Below are 25,374 nucleotides of genomic sequence, written 5' to 3'. Positions count from 1 at the left end.
CTTTTCATGGATTCTAAACTCTGGAGGCGCTGCCCGTTTGTCATGCTGAGTCTTGTATTTTTCCTGTGCTTCCTCTATATTTCTGGCAGCTAATTCTCTGGCTTTCTTGAGTTCCTTGTGTATGCTATCAACATACTCTTTTGCATTTTGACCAACAATTTCTGCAGGATTTAACGAAGTATCCATTGGTGTCTTACATTCTCGACCGAACAAAAGAAAATAAGGACTGTATTGAGTGGACTCTGTAGCAATCGTTGTATTCATGGCAAACGTGATTGGAGCTAGTAATTTCGGCCAATTTGTCTGCTCTGCATCAATGTATGTTCTAAGTTTGTTTAAGATGGAGCTATTAGCTCTTTCAACAGCTGCATTCGTCTGTGGTCTGTAACTGGATGTTTTTAGTTTTGTAATATCAAAAATTTTGCACAACTCTGTCAGAACTTTTGACATGAATTGCTGACCTCGATCTGTAAGAATAGAGTCAGGGCTTCCAAATCTACAAATAAAGTTTCTGAAGAATGCATCTGCAACTGCTATAGCTGAACTTTCTTTCAGGGGATATGCCTCTGTCCATTTTGAAAATGCGCATGTGATGACTAGAACATGCATGTAGCCTTCTGGACTTGTTTTCAGGGGACCTAACAAGTCTAAGTGAACTCGGGAAAATGCTTCCGTCATAGGTAATGGTCTCAGTGGAGCTGGATGTTTGTGTTTGTCATCTTTCGCACGCTGACAGGAAATGCATGTTTGGACATATTTACAAATATCTGTGTACAGAGATGGCCAAAAGTATTTGTATCGAATCGTCTGATACGTTCTATCTTTGCCTTGGTGGCCTCCTAACAAAGAGTCATGGTATGAGATGAGAATATCTTCTCGCAGCTCGTGTGGTACAGCCAGCTGTTTGACAAGTCTATCCGTTCGGTGCCCTTTGCCCTTGGGGTAATAGAAATGATACAATATGCCCTCATCAATCACATAGTCTTGGGCTTCGAGTATTATTCTTCTGTCAAATCTACCTCTGTTTGGCAATTCCTTTTCTTCCATATACATGATAATGTCTTGAAATTCAGGATCATTTCTCTGGTAGTCTTTTAGTTCTTTTTTTGAAACCGCTGTAATTTCATTTACACATGCAAACGAGTCTAAATCTGTGTAGACAGTTTCTGTCTGAACTTGAACGTTTTTCATTTTGCTCTCTTCCTTGAGCATGGCGATATTTACTTTAGATTCCTCTGGATACTCTCTTCTGCTTAACCCATCTGCATTTGCATGTACTTTGCCCTTCTTATGAGTAATATCAAACTGATAACCCTGAAGGGAGATCGCCCATCTTGCTAGTCTGCTATTCGTCTCAACTTCTTTTAGTTTCTTTACAAACGTAATGGCGCTGTGGTCTGTGTAAACCTGAAACTTTTTGCTAGCAAGGTAAATTCTGTAATGTTTGATTCCTTCCACTAATGCTAAGCACTCTCTATCAGATATAGACCAGTTTCTCTCGGCCTGTCTGAGTGCACGTCCACCATAAGCTACGACTGTTTCTCGCCCTTTAGAATCTTTTTGTCCCAAAATGTAAGAAATAGAAAAACCTGACGCATCTGTGTACAAAATGAAAGTTTTATTGAAATCTGGAAATGACAGAATTGGCGCGGTAGTAAGTATTTGCTTGAGTGTGTCAAAAGCCCTTTGACAATCTTCGTCCCATTGGAATTTTGTTCCCTTGACTAGTAGTCTATTGAGAGGTGTCGCAATTTCTGAGAAACCTTTGACAAATTTGCGGTAATAGTTCGCAAGTCCCAAAAATGCTCTAATGTCAGTTGTATTCTTTGGTTCAGGGAATGACTTGACAGCTTCAATTTTTGATTGATCTACAGAAATTCCGTCTTTTGAAATCACATGGCCTAAATACTTGACTTCTTTTACAGCAAAATCACATTTTGATGGTTTGAGGCGCAAGTTTGCTTCTCTGAGTTTTTGAAAAACTTGACCTAAATGAAATAAATGCTCTTCAAAATTCTTTGAGAATATGAGAATGTCGTCCATGTAAACCAAGGTATACTTCCAATTGACATCTCTGAGTACATCTGACATTACAGACATGAATGCGCTGGGACTATTTTGTAGACCAAAGGGAATGCGCTTGTACTGATACAAACCTTCATGACAAATGAATGCTGTTTTGTGTCTTGTTTTAGGGTCTAAATTCAGTTGCCAGTATCCAGAAAACATATCTAGGGAGCTGAAAATCTGAGCATTGCTCTCGCCTAGAGTATCTATGATGTCTTCCATTCGCGGAAGTGGAAAGTTGATTGGTTTTGTCACAGAGTTCAACTTCCGGTAATCGACTGCAAACCGGTAATCACCGTTTTTCTTGCGCACAAGAACCACTGGGCTGGACCAATCGCTGACAGACGGTTCGATTATGTCATTGTCGAGTTGTTCTTTGACTTGGCGCGAAATTTCGGCTCTGGCTTGCGGAGATGCGCGATACGGTCTTTGTTTAATCGGATCAGCGTTTCCCGTGTCTATTGTGTGTGGGTGTCGATTTGAATTACCCAATTCCGACAAATCTTTGGCAAAGACATCGCGATTTTGACCAAGCATATCTAACAAATTTTCTTTTTCATTTGCTGACAAGCAACAATTCGACAAGTTTATGCCTAAATCTTTTGCTTTTTGAACATTTTGGGTTTTGCTTTGTTTGTCTGAAGTGGTTATGCTTGCAACTTGTTTGATTTCATTGCTAATTTCTGAAGTAACATTTTCAATTTCATAGAATTTGCCAACTGTCAGACTTTTAGATAATTTGATTTCTGAATTTGTGGGATTCATGATTCTTGCTACAGCTTTGTTTTCTTTCAATTCAACTAAACAAGTTGCACCTACGACTGAATGCGTACCTGCTAAAGCGGGATTCATTTCAATGATACCAAATTTCGATTTTATAAAATCTCTGTGATTTGATTGCACTGGAAGAATAATTTCAGATCTGGGGGGAACTTTAACATTGTTTATCAATGAAACATGAAACAAACTTTGATCTGACCTCAAAAATGGTACAACCGTAATACCCTGTTGTAAAATCAAATTTCCCTCTTTGAAATCAATTTGTGCATTTTGTGCTTTGAGAAAATCTAAACCTAAAATGAAATCTTGAGAACAATTCTCTATGACATGAAATGACTGATGTAGCTCAAGGTTGCCAATTTCAATGGGTATTGTGACTTTACCGATTATTTTGAGGTGAGTGCCAGTCACACCCCTTACAAATGTAGTTGAGTTTTGCAAAGGATAATTTTGTTGCAATTTCGCTTTCTGAAATAGTTTTTGTGACATAACGGAGATGTCTGCCCCAGTATCAACTAAAGCTGAAATGACATGACCGGCAACCCTGGCTTTTACTTTGTTTTGCTTTTCATCTCTAGAAACCGAATCAATAAATTTTGGTTTTTGATGGGGCTTCGAAAATTGATTTTTAGATCGACACATTTTGGCAATGTGTCCAATTTTCTTACAAATTTTACATTTTCTAGTAATGCAGCGACATTGTGAAGGAAAATGGTCACACTTACCACAACGAAAGCAGGGCGTTCTGTAGTGTTTGGGAGGTTTTCTTTGTTGATAAGCACTATGGGACACATCTTTATCAAATGATACATTTTTGCACTTTTGATTCATAGATACATTTTCAAATTGGTAATTTTGATTTTGATACACATTTTCACTTTGATTTGTTTGCACTAATGGATTCACAGGTACACGATTGATATTTGACGAATGAGATTCACTTTCTGATTTTTCACTAAGCACTTGATTTGAAATTTGGTTGCACACTTCCGTTGAACTTTGAGTTCCGGAATCCACTTTCAGTAGGTCTCGGAGTTTTTGTCGGACACACAGCTTGTTGGCTCCCTCGGCGATTCGCAGACGCTTTTCCATTTCCTGTGGGGAGTCTGGATCTTTTCCACCAACAGCGGACATCAGGTATTCCGGCAGAGTTCGGAACATCAAATTCTGGATCAGGAAGTCATCTGGAAGCTGTGTTTTCCTGGATAAGTTCGTAACATCGTTGATGTAATCGGGTACGCTCTCGTCTCTGCCTTGTCGTCGCTCGGAAAGTTCGTCGAACGCTAATTGTCGATCTGCTACTGTCGTTCCATATTTGTCTAGAAACGTTGATATTAGCGTCTCTTTGTTTTCTTTAGCACTGTTCGGCAAATATTGATACCATAATAACGCATGGTCATCAAATAGTAGCGGCAAAAATTCCAAAATTTCTTCATCATTGAGCTTTGACGCTTTTGCAAACAGCTGGAATTGAAAAATCCATTTTTCGGCATCCTCTTTGAAATCTCCTTTAAATTTATTTCGCGCAAATTTTGAAATGTCCATATGTAATTTCATTTTTTTGAAGTAAATGTTCTGAATTTTGACATCTGACGTTTTTCTTTAAATCTGACTGACTGGTTTTTGTCCTACCGTACATAATACGTTTCCTCAGGTCTTGGTATAACTCTGTCCTCTGGAATCTTCATTAATGTCTGTGAGAGGCACACTTCTGGAATACCCGGATTCTCCACCAATTATAACCGCCCGTTTTTAGTGCCTATTTCTCCACCTTGGCGATTACTAGGGAATTAGCTCAAGACTCGCAATATTTTCCACATTTATTAAAGTTCATAAAACATAGAATAACAATATGGGAAATAGGCTACTCTTCACTCCGTACAATATGTATATGGGGAAACTCTCTAGATAATTAATTAAACGGACAGACAGACGGACCTTATGACAATGAGGTAAACGTTACGGCTTATACGGACACTTCTTAATCTACATGTATCTTTTCTCCTGCTCTGATTCTAACTAACTAACTATATTTTATTAAGTAACATTTTATAAAATATTTACTATTCTTTGATTGACATGTCCAATTATAAATTAATCAATGTGTTCTATCCAATCACTGTCAATCTTTATTACTCAAGACTGACCATCGCTAAAGGTTAACGCCCATTACTTGACCTGCGTTAATCCTCTAATTGTTACCTAAACGTTTTAACTCAATTAGTGTCAAACACTCTTTTGATCTTGAAATATATTGTCCATCTGTCCACACTATCTGATAAGTATTTGTCCTTAAGCAATATTTAATGGCTTTGATTTATTATTTCATTGTTACAATTAATACTTTTTATAAACATTGAGTTACATTTTATCACTTCCGTATCAAGAAGAATTTCACAAGATTGCGTATGTTAAATACATTAATCAATAAACAAGCCGAAAATGGAAAATATATAGGAATGTGCAAAATATACATTTTGCACGGTCATAAAATCTTCAATACAGGTATTTGTAAGGGACCGTCTCAAAATGCAGGTACATTTACTCTAGGCCTATAAAGTAAAATGCCGATTTTTGGCACTTTAAAGCAAATTTTACAAATGTAACAATAGAAATTTAAAAATCTATTTAAATTATGATATTTGATGAGTAATACTATATTGTTCACTATATATAAGAAATACAAAAATCTACCATCTTGTTACCAGAGGGGGCATCTCAAAATACACCAAAAATAAGGAATTTTCCTGTTTTTATGATGTATTACAAAATATGGTAGGTACAACGGATTTGTGTAAAAACATATTATAAAATGGAAATATTCTCAAATTTCCATGTTTTAAATTTCAATAGCGTACTATGCTCATTACTTTATTTTTTAGAGAAGATTTTTATTACCCCTTTCTTGAAAAATCTTAATTTACCATAGCGTCAAAAACACACTGTAAGGACGTCAACCTACCTATAAATTGCAAATGCGGTTTGAAAAGCTAAATAAAATTACAATTCTAAGCTTCTTATTTCTTAATTTTGTCTAGTTTTATTCATTGAGCGAAAAAAGTTGTTTAAAACAGTAAATACTCTTCACTTCACTATGATGGCGAAATATTGCGCAATCAAAACAACAGTCGGTCCCTTTAAATCAGGTTTTGTTTATTATTGCAGCCCGGAGGACCGGGCTGCTCTATACATATAAGTTTAAATGTCGGTGTATGGGGATTGGAGTGGGAGTAGTTATAAAGAATTAAAGGTTTTCTAAACATTGAAAAGATTGTTAATCAGAATGTTTTTTTCCGTTTATAAATTATCGGGAGGCCCGGGTTCGATTCTCGATCGCGGCGCCGCGTCATACCTAAGACGTAAACAAAGGTTGTGACTGTTCCTTCGCCAAGCGCTCGGCACTAGAAGTGAAAGTCACGGGTCTTTCGGATATGACCTTAAAAACGTAGGTCCCGTGTCACGGTAGGCGTTGGCACGATAAAGAACCCTCACTGCTCAATGGCCCTGAGTGCCGAGTATAGGTCTAAATTTGAAGCCCTTCACCGGCATCGGTGACGTCTCCATATGAGTGAAAAATTCTCAAGAGGGTCGTTAAACAATATACAATCAATCAATCAATCCGTTTATAAATTACGAGATACATAATATATTTACTTCCATAAAGCGAATCTGTAAAAATATATATGTTTTTCATACTTAATATCATTTACTATCGACAAAATGACAGGTCCCTTTTTTTAGAACATCGAATTTTACTTCTCGGATAAAAACGAACTCTGCACAATTCATGTTTTATATATTCTAAAATTGAAAATTTATACATTTTATATATAGGTGATGCATGTGTCTAACTTCAATTTATATTTAATGCAGCCAACATTTACTTGAGGAATAGATCAAGTTTAAAATGGAATCGTTTTTGATTGATTTTTATCCGACTACAAGTTTTCAAAATATTCGCGACTATCGTTTCCATCAATTTCACGCATGCCTTTTCACACATATCAAGCGGTTTAATGATCAAGACTCATTTTCATTGTTTACTTTATATATTTCCCGGGCGACAATTGATGGTTACATCAATGTGTTCTTGTTTTAGAATTGATGAAGCTTTTTAGTAGAATAATGGTATATGTGGACTTCGCTATTTGAAATACTTTGATTTACCTATTTAATCTCTTTTTTTCCCCAGTAAAGATAAAAGTTACACCATGTACATGTAGACATGGGCATATTTGTTGTATAATTTTCAGTTGAGTTTCCTAATAGTAAAGCATAACAAATGCTTTTTTTTCAAATTGTGTCTCCTGATTATTTAATATTACAATGTATACAATTATTGCTGATTTTTGAGGTCAATACAATGATTTAGCCATCTGAGGAGTACAATATTCAGCGAGACCGAAGGGCGAGGTGAATATATCCTTCGAAGATGGCTAAATCATTGTATTGACCGAAAAAACAGCAATAATTGTGTTATTATATGATTCACTGATAAAATGATACATCTTATTAATAGTACTTGTTTGCATTTACATGTATATTATGTATATTATACCCGAACTATTAGAATCATGCTAATAACATACCTTTCTGAAAATCAAAATGAAAGGCTATCGGATGCATTAACGGAGGTCAATCAATATGCCAGACTTCTAGAAAATTTAACAAGTCAAGAAAATGTTACTTCATGTCTTTAGAACCTGTACCGCCAAACAGGGAGCGTAAAGATTAGACCAGGGTTTGGTTCTAAACGTAAAACAACAGCGTGTAATATTACGACCATGAACCGGTGCTGCTTTCCCTACGCAACAGATTCAAAACAGCAGCAAGATTAAATTCTTAGTTCAGGGTGGCAAGATGAATAAGAATTGTAGACCGTACAGACAGAAACAAACTTAAAGCAGCTGGCTTAAAGTCACGTCGTCCTGTTGTAGGAGTGAGAATGACTGCTGAACACAGGCTTTTCAGAAGAGAATGGGCTACACAACATCAAGCAAGGCAATTCCGACTTTGGCGCTACACCATGTTCAGCGATGAATTTTGGTTCAATTTGGACTTAGCTTTTTGAGATGCCTCTCTGAACGTTATCATCAGTGTACCATCAAACAACATGATTCCAATTATGGTGGATCGATGATGGTTCGGGGCGGCAAAATCTACGACCACAGAAATGATCTTGTTTGACTTGATGTATGGGTGACTGCTTTCCGTTTCCGGGATAAAGTATTGCGGCCTGTTGTTCTTCCTTTTCGCCGTAAAGTCGGCATACATTTTTAGTTTCATTATGACAATGCTCGACCCCAAATGTCTCATGTCAGCAGGGATTTTTTGACGCAGAACAACATCAGGCTGTTGCGATGGCCATCCAAAAGTCTAGTCCTTAACCCCATCGAACACCTCTGGTATATTCTTGGACGTCTGGTGAGGGATCGTGATGCCTCACCCAAGGCAGTTAATGCCATGTTCAAGGCTCTTCAGGAAGAGTGGCGCGCAATTCCTCGAGCTGAGATACAAAAGTTGATACAGAGTGTTTCACGACGGTGTGAGAAAGTCATCAAAAAGCAGGGAAGACACACCAGATCCTAAAATTTTACTTGTGAAACACATATTTAGTGAAACATACTTGATCCAAATCGACTTACAAGAAAGCAAATTTTTACCATGAAATATATGTGTTCCCTTATTAATTTCTATCAGTATATTTGGATATATCAGTTTAAAAAAAATAAGACACGTTTATTTAACACTATCTTTTTGAAACTATATGTGCAGATTGAAACATGGTGTAAAGTTTATGACACTCTACCCATCAGTACAGCTCAAGTTTGCAGTGAATTGATATCATTTTCAATTATGACGTCATGCATTTGTAGTTCAGAGAAGAGCATGCACAGATTACACTGCAATATTCTCTGGGAAGCCTTATCGTACCTGCAAATAAGTGATATCTCAAATTGAAATTGGGTAGGAGAAATCACTTATTCAAAAGGGATGACTTATTCGAACAGGTGATATCAACTATTTAGCACAAATAAGTGATTTCTCCTTTTCAAAAAGTGATATCACCAAGTCATTTCCAAGAAGCAATATCACCAATTCGAAAAGGTAATGTCTCTCAACTTACCCGTAAAGCTATTTTAATTTATAATAAAAAAACTTGTAACATAAGTTTTTGATGTGTACACTGCATCTATTTTGTTTATATTATATTACTTTTCACGACAGTTTTATGTGATTAGAGCCCTTACATATCTATTATCTCATGAAATGTTCCTGGTGTCAAACGGCAACAGTCTAAGTGGGCATTTGGATGATGAATTTTAGTTCTTTGAATACATTTAGTTCATTAATAAAAGTCAAACCGGTATATGCACACTAATCATACTATACTAATCAAATATATTTTATACGTTCCTCCGATTATTGGTTTTTAAAACTGCCAACATACAGAGCTTAACATTTCTAAAAAAAAAAGTACAGTTAAATGTATGGTTGAATGGCTAACGGCACATTGAGTTTTAGTTCTAATATGGAATAAAATAATTTAATAAGAATATACAAATAATTGTACTGTACATCTGTGACACGCTCTTGCGGTGAAAAACACAAAGAAGAAATTGATATTTAAAACATCTGTCAAACATGAAGTGTTCAATATCGAACAAGGAAGTTCATTTCACAACAAATTCATTTAGAGTTAAAGCCTCTGTTCCCAATATTTATCCTACTAATCATATTAGAATGTTAAATGGGTTTTACCTGATACTTTGAATAGATTTACCTAGCACGATTGTTGAGGGAAAAATAATTGAAATAAATTTTACATATGCTCTATTTTAAAACATTATTCATAAATTTATGTCTGCATGTATGTTCTCATTCGAGCTACGCATTAGTATTAAAAAATTACATAATTTCAGTACAGTATATATAAGGTATTTGAAAACTTGAAAATCGACCTCCCTGCACATGAAATAAAACTTTTAATAAAAGTACACAATTCTATTATATTTAATTTTATTTCTTTTTCACATTTTGAAAATAATATAGTTTAAAGTAATTTTAACATGTTTGGCGTTTGAGAACTCTACTCTTCCTACCGTTTGGATGCTACAAGTAGACTAAAATACTGTAAAGAGGGTTATTTTCGCCCTTTCACACTTCGCTTCACATTTTTCCGCATAAAATTTGCCAAGTCCCAGTCCTGTTTTAGAACTTACGTTGTGTGCTTTGATTTTGCCTTATTTTAAATTCGACAAGAGCGAAAGGACGGAAATAAAACGGTGGCGAAAATTTTCCTGCGTACAGTACTATACAAATTGTTTTGTCGGTTTTATTCGCCAAACAAATAACCCATGTCCTTTCTTTACAACCCTAGCCTTTGATACTAAGACTTCAGATTTTGAAAATACTTGTAGTGAGTTTGTATGGCTGTGGGGTTAAGGCCACTATTTTTTTTAACTTTGACCATTACTTAAGGTCAGATCAATCTCTTTACTAAATATGCTCAATGCAATCACATGAAAACATTTTTACATTAGAATTTTGAACTTGTTTAATAGAAAAGACATTTACACAGGATTTAATGAAACAATATGTTGATCTCGACTCCTTTCTTTATTCAATGTCAAATTATTACTTTAGAACTCTTTGCCATTAAAAGCGTAACCTTAAACATGGAGGACTTTTATACATGTTTTACACAATGGTGACGTTTTCCCAAAGATGATTAGGCTATCGCTACTGCATAGAATGCAAGAAGAGTTGTAAACAACAAAGGTTCTTTGTATAAAACCTTCTGAAAATTGTGAAAGCCTTTTTGCACATCAACAGGATACCATCAATTATGTTAATGAAAATGATTATGCTACTGCAACCAATGTCTTAATGCATTTAACTATCAAGTTCTAAAAAAAAACAAATTTAACTTTGCCGTGTCAAACCATCTGGAATTATCGAAGACTATCAGACTTTGGCTTGAGCATCGGACTTTGGGTTGACCATCGGACTCTGGAGTAAATTGCACTTTGGAGTCCATATGTAGAATTCAAGGAAACACATGAAAACTAAGTACCATATGTACCACTACTTGGAGGAGTATGATGCCTAGGATGTCCAATAGATGGATTCTTCTCAATTCGGTGTATTAAAACCTGAAAAAAATATGCGCCTTTCATCCTTCATATTGATTGTCATTGGTTTACATGTGGTTAGTGTCTGAAGTGAGCGTTAGTTTATTTATTTATTTATTTTTTTTTTGATTTATTTATACACATTTTATCCATGGATAGTTTAGAAATACAGTATTACAGCAAACGTACGTAATTTTTGTTATAGAACACGTACATTCTGATACATATTGCCTTTCGGCTCTACGAGGGTGTCAAGTAGCATTATTTCCGAGTGCAGTGAGGTGTATCCCAAATCTAAATAGCTAAAAAAGAATGACCCGTGTGACGTAAACATATCTTCAGTAAGTCGTGTATGAAGCACAGCTCTACCTGCAGAAATAATTCTTGAAAGCTCGTTTGTGACAACCAAAAAAATATTATATAGTAGGGTTATTATTACACTCAAATAAAATCAATTGGGCTGGGTACATGATACCCCCTTCAGTCTCAGGATCATTACAGAGAATGACCTTCGTCCTGTGCATCCAAAAGGATGTTTTGAGGAGGGTCCATTCTATTAAAAATCGCCTTTCCCCTATATTAGGGTAATATATATATGTAGAATATTTAAGTTGTAGGTCAAAAACGAATAAAACACATTTTATAAAATAATCAGTAAGAAGACCACTTCATCAGGATTTGATGAAAAATAAAAAAAAAGTCTGATAAGTTTATAGATAATGTAACGTGATAAGGCTCATTACATATAGAATGACCCTCATCCTTACATATTAAAGGATGCTTAGAGGAGGGTCCAATACTTTTTAAAGCGTCAATATTCGTAATATTTTCTTATTATAAATCGCTGAAATTACGTACACTTCAATATTGCAAACATTGTCGCCTTTTTGCACAATTTTCAAAACGCAACAAATCATATACAAAAATGTTGCATTCGATGAACAATAGGTCTGTTTTTGTTAATATTAAGCTTTTTAAAAGATTCTAAAACTTGTTATTCAGATGTGCTTCTTTCTTTCCATCGAGTTCCATCTTATCCCAAAAATTGAATTTAAATTGCATTAAATTTACAATATCATTTGTTTTTCTTATAATTATTGCTTTGTCAGTTCTTAAAAAGTTGTTTTTGTACTTCAGTCTTAAAGCTGAACACTACTCGTAAAAAGGCATACGCCATTTTCGATAGCATTATCTACGATATCTCAATACTAGGGTATACTCGTCGCATTCGTTACACCTGACTGCTTTATTTTCAGTGGTATCGGCGTGGAATGGCAACCCGTGTTTGTGCTGATTATCTTCCAATACCTTTGTTCATATTTTATTGCAATTACGTTTATCTGTGTTGCTTGTATACTGCACTGACTTATACAACTATAAATGTAAATCTATTTTGGTATTTAATTTTCCTGCATTAGACGAAGTATTGCGTTATTATTCTCGCTACCGAATTCTGTATAGAATACGTCCTTCTACACCGGTGTCGACTGATTACACTGAACAGTGACTAAGTTCTGCCCTATTTATAGGGGTCTGCAGAGTAGCGAGATTCGGGAACAAAAATGGCGGACAGAATCCTTTAACGAATCGCATTATGACCAAAATGTATCCCGGTATTAAGCTTTAAATGATTTTTTTAACTAGTATATCTAAGATATTCTCAGGCAGTGTTGAGAAAAAGGATTTGTTTTTAAATTATACCACACAATGTTTGCTAATTTCATTTTTTTACCCGGATGTAAATATTGATTGTATATTTTTTAACATCCCTCTCAAAATTTTTCACTCATATGGAATATGCCGGTAAAGAGGTTCAAATATACATGTATCAAATAAAAAGGAGAGGTTCCATGTATTTAGGACCTTTCAACATAACTGCTTTAAGATTTTCATTTTCAACTATCTTGACTCACCAGTAATGATATACTGGTATCCACCTGGACTGTAGTTGAAAGCAAGATCACCGAAAACGTTTTTGTTTTAGATATTCAATTTAGGCACTGGTATACTTGTTTGTAATTGATATTTGGAAGCAGAGCTTTCGGAATAGTTTAGTTAATTTGTATCTAACTCCTTGCAAATACAGCCTGACCAAAACAAACCAAAACAAGTATCATGTTTAACAAGATATATTTGCATTTGATTGTGCAAACGGGGCAGGTTGTAGCCATCATAAACGTAAAAAGTCGGACAAGGAATCACATAATCTAACAAAACTTGTTTGATTTATGCCATAATTCAAATAATTCTATTCTTAAATGCAGTAAAAGAGTAGCCTAGTCAAGTTATAAGTCGTATTTTTTGGGAGTTAATCTCTGGCCCAAATCTCATTGTCCGACTTATAGGCGAGTTATACAGAGAATGGTATTAACTGAGGTCAGTCTCTTTAATATATAAGCTTATTAAATTCAACCGACTGATAGGCGGACAGACTTATAGGCGAGTATATACGGTATGTTGAAATAGTTAAAAGTTATAGGAAAGAGCCATCATTGTAAAGAGACTGACTCTTGCATCCGAATAATGGACAGAAAAGTGTAGAGAAAAAAATGAATGGACAATTTGGTGAACTCATTTTCATAGAACATACATGTACGTACACCATTCAACAGCAGAGCTATGCCATTTAGGAATTTAGCAACGTTTTAGTAAGCTAAAAAGCAGGTATTCAGAATATTCTTTGTAATATAAATTGACATGACAGAATTTCATGGCGTAAATTTATTTCGATTTTTGCGTCCCAAATATTGTAAAAAAATTTTAACGATTCTTACACGTTCATTAACGCATAATTACCCCCATTACAATTCATATACTTATATTGCAAGTTTATATACTAATTTTCCTTCAAAAGAAATTGAAGATTACCTCTGAAATTTTTTTTTGAGAATTTTTGTACAATATTGAAGACTTTTCTTGAAAACAAAAATACAATTTCTTTAGAAGAGTTTTGGATAATAAATTATAATTATACCGTAATTATAGTCATAATCGAAAGTAAGACTTTGAAAAAAATTACTCTCGTAAAAGGAAGAGAAATGCCAAGTAAATGTTGCAGCACAATCTAATCTTAAATACACGTAATAGTTTAAATGTTATCAAGCTAAAATATGCATTTAAGTTTCTTTTATCTTAATTATGTGAAACAAATTAATAAAAAGTGGAGTTAAGTGAAATATATATAAATACTTACAACAATTAACAATTGTAACATTTTGACCAGGAGTTGGGAACGATGGCACTGAGATATCACGGGTGATTCTTCTTAGAATGTACTCTGTAATAAAAGATTGGAAAAATAAGATAGTAGCATTAAAAATAATAGAATATCACTTTAAAGCAAAATATGCGGGTATTTAAGGCAGCTCATAGATCAGAATTCGGCTTACACTTTTTTGTAACATGTAACACTGATTAATCGGAAAAGTAATAGATAAAACTTTTGCTATCATTATGCATTCTACAGACTTCGATAGGACTTATACTACAGGAATCACTACACCACTAAGTCATCATGTGACGTCTATAAATAGAACGCATGCTTTAAAGCGGCACAGTGAGTCAAAATCATATCTTAATTTTAAGATATATCTGTAGCATACAGAGAAAGACCTATGAAAATTATGAGTATATAGCGAAGATATGACAATTAAACTGCAAGAATTGACTGCACAATATAAGTGCCGGAAAAACAAAGGTTGTATCTACCGTTTCGTTGTTTCGTATATGTCAAGGTCACGCAACTCTTGTTTTTAGCTCAAACTTGTAAACAACATTCAACTGGAGTATGCAAAGGTGAGAAATATGTTGTAACAACTTTTTTAAAAGATTAACTCAAATCTTTTGGTCTTCTTACATTCATTCGTGGATACCTGAGACCATGGTTACTATGGAAACTTATTCAACACTTTTCTGCGCACGCGTACAATAGGGAGGAAGAAGTACAAGGGTATTTTGCAATATTTTTGTTCTGGGGCAGACAGAAATTATTTTTACTTTTATTTTTCCCCATTAAAATATAATTTTTTGATTCTGAAATCTGTAATTTTCTGAAACTGAATACTTTTAGTAATTGAACAAAATTTACAGAGGTCATGCGAAAATTCCACGTTTGTCAATTTTCCCCTTTGTGCGTCACTGTGCCGCTTTAATAAAAAGTGACAAGTTTAACTTTATCCCGGGGGAAATAAATTTACATTTGTAATAATACAAATGTAGATATGTAAAAAAATCTCTGTACCATAAAGATTGCTGCTAGAATCTTACCATCTCCTATCACAGAAAAAAATATTCAACACTTTTGGATGAAACTTTACTAAAATGTTTACATTTTGTACATAAGATTGATCTAATGCATAAATTCCAAAAACAGTAGAATAAGAAACAAAATTTAATTTTAAATTACGCAGCTTATTGTTGAACTTTTGCAACCTTTTTTGTCACGTACGACAGAGGAGAGGCTGATCGGGAAGTAAACACACTGTCTTTATCTATTTGAAAAAATGTAGAATTATAATTATTAGGACACCTCATTTATAAGCTTTATTCCTGCACGAATTACACATGATATTTTAAGACTTGCTAAATGCTTTTAAACTCTGATTTCTTGTGTTTGTTTACATGAATTCTCTACATGTTTTACTCACAGGCATCTGACGTTACATATTTTTCTTCATATCTTATTTTTCTTTTTAATTACCGTTCGCGGTAGCTCAGTCGGTAGAGTGCTCGCTTCGTGATCGGAAAGTTATGAGTTCGTATCTCTATAGCGACAGACCTAAGTCGCTAAAAAAAAAAATGGGTAGCAACTGTTCCTGCGCTATGCGCTCGGCACTTGCAGTGAAAGTTGCGGGTCCTTCGGATAGGACCTTAAAAATTTAGGTCCCGTTACAAGGCGTTTGCACGATAAAGATCCCTCACTGCTCAAATGGCCCTGAGTGTCGAGTAAAGGTCAAAATTTAAAGCCCTTCACCGTCATACGGTGACGTCTCCATGTGAGAGAAAAATTCTCGAAAGGGACGTTGAACAACATACATTCGATCAATCATTCTTCTTAATTTTGTTTTTTTTCCAAGATAGTCTCGATATAGCTTGATAATAGAACGAATTAAGTTATGTTCGCGCGTATGTGAGGGGAAGGGATAAAATTTAATTAATATTATTATATTCCGTCGTATTACTATATGTATCCTATGGATTGTTTTGGGAATCAACACTGACTGTAACTGGTTGTATTTTTAAAAATGAATCTTACAATTATATTGACCAATCAAATGAGGGCTTTCCCTAAGAATTTCAAGTCGAATGTAAACTTCTGGCCCCCCTTTAGCACTTTTTCGCACTCTTTAAGCAGTCGATCGAGTTTGATGAGGGATTTTTAATATTTGCAAGTGTGATGCGTCCTTTTTGTTGCACTGTCCGTGCGTTTAGGCCTCGAAAATATGGCCACAGGAATGATATACAGTACTTGGCCATAAGTGAGTCATAATTTTATTTTTCCACTCTATATTTCATTGAAAAACGCATTTTTCTAAAATATTATTGCAGTGTCATTTGTTGTTTCTTTTTAATGTCTAAAACACCATAAAATGCAGAATTTGATGTAGTTTCTTCACATTATTTCAAAATAGTTTTATCTTTATGCATTAACTTGAATTCACAGGTCAAGTGCAAAACAAAAATTTTAAGACTTCAATTTGTTAACAAATCATAGTAATTTGAGGTTAGAAAATTTTGTCTAGACAATATTTTATAATTTATTCTCAATGTTGTAAGTATAATTTTGTTTATCATTTAAGATAAGAAAATTTGAATAATTCTGCATGTTTCATTGAAAAAATCATGAAAATTGAGCTAAAATTGACTTCACAACAAGTTTTTATAAAAATAAGTATTTCAATGAAATATATAGCGTAAAAATGCAATTATGACTCACTTATGGCCAGGTACTGTAGTTGCAGGGAATTTATTTTCCTGAGTTTCAGACGAAATACAAGTTGATGTAACCAACTTCGAAAATTCAAGATGGCGGCCCGATGGATACCTTGTTTTATTATTAGTTAAGGGTATGTTTTTATTTGAAGAAACATAAGTAACGGATGTCTTTGGTTTAACTTTTACTCTGTTAATACTGATCAACTGTGACGCCACGGGTTTGGTGTTTAACCCCGTGATAAATACATCAATATATATACCATACGATTCTGTCTATATTAAGCTTCTACATGTTTCAATTCATTTCAACGGCCTCAAATCAATCTTTAAAAATAGATTGTAACAAAAATCGTTATCTCTAAAATTCATATTCTTGGCTTACTATGACGTCATATATATAGGCAAGTAGAATATTTGGCTTTGACCCTTACATACCCGCGTATACAGAGGGGGGCAGAAAGATATATTGTGACATCAACTCGTAATACTTACATGTACATTAAAGTGTCTGGACTGGTCACATTTGACATGATGTCAATGTTTTATCAATTTATTGCTTGTATTTGTAAGAGGTGTCTTTATTTGGCATTACGAGTTACCGTCTATTTCATTACGCTTTATTTGTCACTGAGTTTTAGGTCAGTCTATGTTGCTGTACTTTATATCTATACTGAAAGAAAAACGAAATCTACGGCAAATTATTGAGGTGAAATAATTTTCTTTTTTTTATATCTCAGTATTTCTATCTAACGTTTGAAATGATCTTTAACATGTTTAATGAAAATGTCACCAAATTCCATTTCATTTTTTTATTTGGAAATTAAGTGTCACTGGGACATATATGGACTACCCCCTATATGTGAGAAACTAGAATTCTGCTTTTCTTTTATGATTCATTCGTGCATCTCTCACACCCTTGGTTCTCCTATGCAAAATGTTCATCAGAGTTTTTATCCTTCAAATAGGGATATTATTACACCCTTTTAACGTGGCAACCCGTAGTTGAAAGTGACCAGCTTTAATATTCGCAGTACAGTTAAGGCAACACATAAAAAAAAAATATGGTAATGAAGTCATAATGAGGTCTGACGTCATGACAGTTGCTCCGCCCTGATTGATCCATATAAGGAAATGGTGCTCAAAATAACTATTTACCGATATTTGCAAGAATTTGTAATAAACAGCAATATCTTCATGTTTAAATAGAAAATAATTAGTGATTTTGTCGTATATAAAATAGCATGTCTTTGAATTAATTCTCTTTTTAATGTGTCGTTTGTCTGCATTCGGCTTCAGCCAAACGCTTGCACTCGGTGACACGGAATGTTGTTTACATCTAAAAACGTGGCGACATCAGCTGAGATTTGCAGTCAATCTTTAAAGAAAATAGGGATAAAATAAGAGACAAGGCATTGCTTCTCCCTTTTGCGAGAATATGAGGACATTATTTCGGAAAATAGCAGAAAACCGAGACAATTTGCACCAGCTCCGTAGATCCATCACTGCACCAGGCCAGGTATGTATACGCAAATGTACATGTGTAGATCAACAATATGTAGACATGCTTTTGTTAACATAAAAAAACCCAAGGGTGTTCATGTTCATTTAAATGTATTATGACAGTCAGTGAAAAACAGTAATGCAGTGTCTTGTATGTACCCCCCCCCCCATATTAAGTTGCACACTTTTTAGATTTATAAAAAATAATTGCATTGTATATGTACTGAGTTCCAGTCAACTAGCTCATTTTCTATGAGTCAATATGTGTAATAATGGAGGTGATCAGTAACACATATTTAAACTAAATTAAATGAGATATGTTTTCATTGTTTCAGTCAATGATTCACAAGTGACTAGGCCTAAACAAGCAATGATGTCTTTTGGCATACAAATATGCTACACAATTTAAAAAATATATCAGTATCATTGTGTTGAAAATATAGAAGCCCCACATCAGATCTATGGTTGTAATTTTGTAGAATTTCTAAATTAAAGAAAAAATATTCATTTTTTGTTTAGATAACATGTACGTTAAAATATTTATATAATACTTTTATCATTGTAGCTGTCAAGAGTTTCAGGCTTAAAGAATGAATAAATAAAAAATGCATCATTTCTCCACAGGGTATGTATACTTCTAATGCATTTCACATTATTAAAGTTTGCAAGTGCTTTACATTTTTTTTTTATTTTGGTAAAGGAGAAACTCAGATTTTTTTTTTTTAGAAAATATTCTCTCAATAACTATTGTAAATGTCAGTGGTTTCACTTTCCCAGAGAAATTTTGTAACACTTTTTTTTCCATTTACATGTGTATGAATAACAGAAATTCACTACAGTATACAATGTAGCATAATTTGTTTTGTCAAGTGTAATTCCATTTTATTCTACAATGTATATTTAGTAATCTCATAGCATATAACTGCATATATATTGTGTTGTAGGCCTAGCTATTTCCAAACGTTGGGCAAATGGATTCATTCAGGCAGCAAGTTAATCCATCATTTAAGGAAATGGTATGCTCAATATTAGCTATAAACCATACGAAGTTTTGATAATAAAACTAACAGAAAAATTGAAAACATGTATATGCATTCTATGTTAAATGTTTCAATGCAATTTTGGTATTTCCTGATTTTCTCATATTTTCAGAATTCATTTTATCCACAAGAACATGAAGTGATGGAAATAATTTGCACCTGCTCAGCATTCCTACAGTCTGTCTTTGGATTTGAAAAGAAATGTTTATTAAATAAATTTTCTAGATAAATAATAATTTGACTTTTTCATATATTTACTGCACAGGTGTTGAAAAGGCCATTAAGATTTGAAAATTTGGCATACTATTTTGTGTAGAGGGTACCAATGTCCATCAAAATCTTATTTCCAGTCTGTGCATTGTGTTAATTTATTTTTCAATAATATTACCAAAAAGAGGAGACTAGAGATCCCTATAATTGATTAAAAATAGGATAGGGGACCACCATTTGATTCTGAGAGAAGGGGGGGGGGGGGCGGGGCAGGCGAGTTTTTCCAAGTCAGATTTTTTTTTCATTTCCATGTCAATGCAGGACATAATTTAATGTTTATTTCTGATTAATAAGATGAAGGACAGATAATTTATTTATTTTCCTCTTCATTGAAAAGTCTACCATGCAAAAAACAAAATTGTAAAAAACTCTGATTCGAGGAAGGGGGAGATCACTGATCTGCAAGTATTTATTTGTAAAATCTGACAGCCCCTCACCCTCAAAATAAAATGGCTGTCAGTTTGCAAAATACAGGAGTTTACCACAGTCCTTTATAATTAGTTCCTAAAACTTATAACAGTTACTTAGTTTATGTCCCTTAATTAACAATAAGCGGTCTGATTGAAAGCCATCGTACAAAATCGTAGAACATGATCTTGTATGCAGAAAGAAAAAATATATTAACACAAGTGTGTGTACCATAGGCGTCGGAAGCAAAATGAAAGGAGGGATAATCGAAAAGGGGGGGGGGGGCTAAACCAAAAGAAAAAGGTAAATTCCAATGCCTACATTATGTTTATAATTTGCAAATAAGCAGGGAGGCTCAGCCCTCCCCCCCCCACCGGTTCCGACGCCTAACGTTATGCGTACAGGAGTGAAAGAGGGGAATAGATATATAATTAATTATTAATGAAGGCTATAATTTAATTAACCATTTGTGTTCTACATAAATATATCGGCAATATTTAGACCTATTTGTGTGTAATATTACATATATCTACACATCTTTGAGGAATTGCGAAAGGTTTGAAAGACATTTAATGTACACAATGTATGAAGAACGAATCCACAGAAAAGAAAGAGATATCAAGGATTTTTTTTATGCATAGCGTTTGATTTAGTAAAAAAAAAGAGTCCAGTCCTGTCCGCATGTATATTTATTTAAAATTTACGAGGTAAACAAACTGTATCAAGTACTCAAGAGTTATCTCCCATGCTGGGTCAATGATGCGTTTGAAAACTATAATTAGATTGACTCTTCCAAGATTTCAATTTTTAATCAAAAAGTGCAAGGGCAAGGCGACAATCTAAAAAGTAGGTTTTTATTTTAAATTATTTATTTTATTGTATATTTTTCAAAAAGTGATGCTTATTTCTTTGTAATCGTTTAGTTGATTTATAATTCACGATGAAATTAGGAAAATATCCTATTTTTCATACAATACTGTCTGTTTTAGCTGAATAACTTAATTATATCGGAAAACTAACTGAATGAGCATCACTTTTGAGAAAGTATAGATGCATAGAGACAATGCAACATAAAACATTGTGCAGTTAATTTTTTGTTTGCCTTGCCCTTGCACTTTTTGGTTAAATTTGACATCTCGTTTTTTGACCAAAAATCGGAGCCCCCGTAACGTCAGGGGGTGACATGATGTCAAAAAATACCGATGTGAAAAGCGATGGACATACTCTTCAAGATAACAAATAACTATTTTAACTAGAGTGTCTTGCTAAAAATTAAAACTGGTAAACATTATATGTATCGGATTCCGTGAGTTTTTATAGAAAATGTTGCCTTAACTGTACTGCGTTTCGAACCCATCAAAACTATGTTCAACATATACCAAATAACTAAAAGATAAAGTAAAAAGAGACCTATCGAGTGGGTTAATGTGACAGTTTGAAAGAAAGTCTCAACTTACAATCAACTTACCTCAACTTACATGCCTGCATTAATTTGGGGTAAACACGTCGAAAAAAAAATAGGCAAATGACGCCCGCATGTGCCAGGTATAGGCACACTAAAATAAAGTTGACCTGCTCAAAAACCCAAATTTCGAAAGGGGTTTCTTTTGGTTTTAGAGTATATGAAATGATTCTGATAAATTACTTCATTAAAACCAGTTTTGTGGTAGTGAGGTGACTTTAAACAAGTGGCAAGATGAATAACATAATCTTTATATGACTCTGTTAGGTACCAATGTTACCGTCAAGGTTGGTTAAAACCAACCCCTGTCCTCATTGACGACGGGGAAAGACGTTCTATGGATGGAGAGTTACAAGAAACTGCACAGCAATCTGTTGCTGCCTTTGTCAGTACTAAGGCGCTGTACCAAGATTGCAAGAAATTTACCGCGGTATATCGTTCGTAAATACTGAAAAAAGGAGTGTGTATACCTTATAAGTATATTTAATTAAATGCAAATTCAAATGGTTAAACAAGAAGTGCTGACAAACTTATCGTCATTAATTTGCACGTGGTTTTGCTTCATTACTACCTTATCTATGTGATCATGACTTCATTAATTTTTTAAGGTGATAGTAATTTTGCACACTGATTTAGTGCACAGTACCAAAATTTCTCAACTGACCGAATTTTTGTTATTTTTGGACATGCTGTCAAAAAGAAAAATGCAAACCGTGTTACCCTGTGTTTTTCTTTTTAGTATATGTACTAAATACTTTCCAAGGTTAATAGTTCCCTTATATGATAATTAAATATTAAAATTATCTACACAAGTAGTGTGCATGGAATAAAGACTTAATACAGAGGTATTAAACTAACGATGACAAACTTCTGCCAAAGACTATCCTAAACCAGAAAACATTGTGTGAATTATTTTATCTCTATATAGTTGCGCTTCATTACATTTAGACATTATTATTTAAAGGTTTTTTTTTGGAAATTGTATAATATTATGATAATTTTTTCTTCTCCTGTGGTCTTATTTTTTCCTATTCCACGTAAGATAGTTAGGTGGTACAGTGGTGTGTTTACTGGAAGGTAAGTATGGTGATTGCGTGTTCGAGTCTCACATCTTCAATTTGTGATTTTTAAATAAGTTTTCTTTTTGTATATTTCTCGTTCTTTAATTTTTGTATAATGTGCTCTTAATCAGTGACAATGTTTAAATATTTCAGTTCATACGAACTCAAGGCACTGTTACAGCTTTGTTCTGCAACAGATAATAAAATAATAAAGAGGGTGTATGTAAAGAGAGCATAAATTGCAAATGCAAATTGAATATACAGATTTTACAATTTAAGAATGGAGCAAGTGGGGTCCCAAAATATTCACTCCTTAAACAAAAGAAAACTTGTACATACATTTATACAACAAAAATATTTTGGGGGATTGAGGGTCGAAAGCTAGTTACAATTTCATATAAAATTTTAGAATTCGTTCGACTCTCGTGTAGAACCAAGTATTAAATTTCCTAAGAAGAAAAGTTTGTGTGTATTGTTTATGTATAAAGGAAAACAAAATAGATGCAATTCGCTAAAATGAGGGTAGAAAATGTTTAAGATCTTAAAAAACAGATGTTAAAATGGTAAAACACAGAACGATTTTGACATTGTGAGTCAAAATATTTTGACGTAAACGTTATATTGCTCGATATTCATCGAATACGCTGTCAATTCAACATTTTGATTAGTTAGAAACATTATAGAACATTTATGAAGGAGTCGCCCAAAGGAGCAATTCAAATTCAACTGGTAATAGTTTTCAGATGGTGGAATTGGAATAGAAATCTATATGGTATTAGTTTCATATAGTCTTATAACAGTAAAGGTTTACAAAATAGAAAATATTCTTTCATCTGAATAGGTTGAATATGCTTCATCGAAAACATTTGTTAAAACTGTATTATCCTCCGAATACTTATCCCCTATCCAGCGTAACAAAACTCAACTTTCTTGAAAAAATATTGAACGCACGTAATTTATATGGGGAGAATGTATTTCTATATTTTTGTATCAAACAAACGATATAATTTTAAAAATATAACATGCAGTTGAAAGTAACATTGAAATTTTTAACCACTCGAAAGCAGTTGTTAACCTCGGCTGCGTTTCGGTTGACTATTGTTTTCTTACCTAGTTGGGCTTAAAAATCATGCTAACATCAACTACATGCAGTATTTATATAATGTACGACGTTTGAAACAGAACGAGAAATCTGACATATGTAGATCATCAAAAACGTTCTCTCAGAATTTAGTTGGCTTTTTATATTTGCTAGGCTTTAAAAAATATATTTTGTACATTTTCTGAGAACCATAAGATGGGGTGCCAAGCAACAAATCGAATGGCAAGGGGAAGGTTTAAAACAAACTTAGTACATGTTTCACACGAAAATATAACCTTTATTTGTCTCCCTCTATTTTTAAAATTACGAAGTGCTCCGTGTTTCTTGCTGTTTAATCAAGATAACAATAGTTTGATGCTGATTATTGTCATATTTACAGACCTGGACTTGACAGTTATACCCTTGGGGTAATATCTGTCTGCGACAGGCCATGTGACAGTCTACAGCGAGTAGCTTTCAAACACAATTCAGGCTCATTTCTCTTGATTCCAAAATTAGGATAGTCATTTCAGTTATCATGGATTTAATTTTTTTCCCCTTTAAATTAGTTATTTTTTTAGTGGTTAAATTAATATTTTTCTTATAATTTAAAAACAGAGAACTCCACAGAAAACGAAAAAAACAGGAAAAGAAAGCCTTTCGGTTGTATACACATGTACATATATCCACGTACACCATTTGAGCAAAATAGGACTGTTCCTATATTTTGTTTTTGACCTTTAAAAAATCAAATTTGTTCTTTTTGAGGTGTCCCCAATCAGTCAATATCTCTTCAATTATCATCGAGGACAAATGAAAACATTCACTGCACCCACTACTTGATGAGATTTAATTCTTCAATGATGAATATGGAAATAACGAATAGTATTCTATATCAAAGACCATAAAAACAATACAAAACAGGTGCAGAGCAAACATGTGCCTCCCAAAAATCAGATGTTGGATCAGAGGCCATGGAGAAGTGAGAATCCCCTGCTGTCCCGTCACACTAGCCGTGTGCTCCTTGAAATGATCGGGATATAACGAAGAAATTTGTTGTCAGTTTAGTGTATAAACAATGGACTTATTATAATCATAATTAAAAACGTCAGTCAACATTTGAAATAATGATAAATTGTATTTGCTGACAAGGTCATTTTATCGATCATAGAACTTATGAAATGATGAATTTAAACGAGAATGCTAGTATTCTTGCTTCATCAACTTGTTTTTCAATAATTTACCTCGTTTTAGAAATTGCTCATACGTAGAACATTTACTTGTGTATCAAATCAACCAAGATATATAAACTCCGTATGTAGTTGATGAAGGTATATTGCTGCATACATTGTAAGTAAAGGAGATGACAATAGGAAAGTTGTTTATCATAGAGCTTGGTTGTCAGAATGACTCAATTACTAAACCTTACTCAAATATTTGTTTTACTATTTTATTATTATTTTTTCTTATTAAGGTCTTTCGTTTTCAACGGAAGACCTTATTGTTTTCGTTTGGTTTCTTTTTCTCTATTATTATTATTATTATTAAGGTCTTCCAACTTCCTGGAAGATCTTATTGTTATTCGTCTGTTTTTTATTATTAAGGTCTTCCGTCTTCACGGAAGACCTTCTAGTGA

At 33.8% G+C, this 25,374-nt stretch overlaps 1 protein-coding gene and 1 long non-coding RNA gene across 2 annotated transcripts in view; one reads left to right on the top strand and one right to left on the bottom strand.

The window, feature by feature from the left end:
• The window catches only part of LOC134277373 (uncharacterized), a 37,218-nt gene extending 22,955 nt beyond the window's left edge, over window positions 1-14,263 (bottom strand). The window contains exons 1-2 of the mRNA XM_062759717.1: window positions 14,176-14,263; window positions 10,925-11,003 (exon numbers count right to left, since the gene is read on the bottom strand). Of these exons, the coding sequence (XP_062615701.1) occupies window positions 10,925-11,003; window positions 14,176-14,196 (100 nt within the window). The 5' untranslated portion in view covers window positions 14,197-14,263. The remainder of the gene's footprint in view (window positions 1-10,924; window positions 11,004-14,175) is intronic.
• Window positions 14,264-18,306: 4,043 nt separating this feature from the next.
• LOC134277372 (uncharacterized) lies at window positions 18,307-19,430 on the top strand. The gene is made up of 3 exons (XR_009994230.1): window positions 18,307-18,432; window positions 18,982-19,041; window positions 19,361-19,430. It is a non-coding gene; the product is annotated as an uncharacterized LOC134277372 (long non-coding RNA).
• The last annotated feature ends 5,944 nt before the right edge of the window (window positions 19,431-25,374 follow it).

Source organism: Saccostrea cucullata, unplaced genomic scaffold (assembly GCF_032062105.1).
Source record: "Saccostrea cucullata isolate Sc308-1 unplaced genomic scaffold, CSIRO_AGI_Scuc_v1 ctg360, whole genome shotgun sequence".
In the NCBI taxonomy this organism is placed as follows: Eukaryota; Metazoa; Mollusca; class Bivalvia; order Ostreida; family Ostreidae; genus Saccostrea; species Saccostrea cuccullata.
This window is presented reverse-complemented; position numbering and strand designations above follow the sequence as displayed.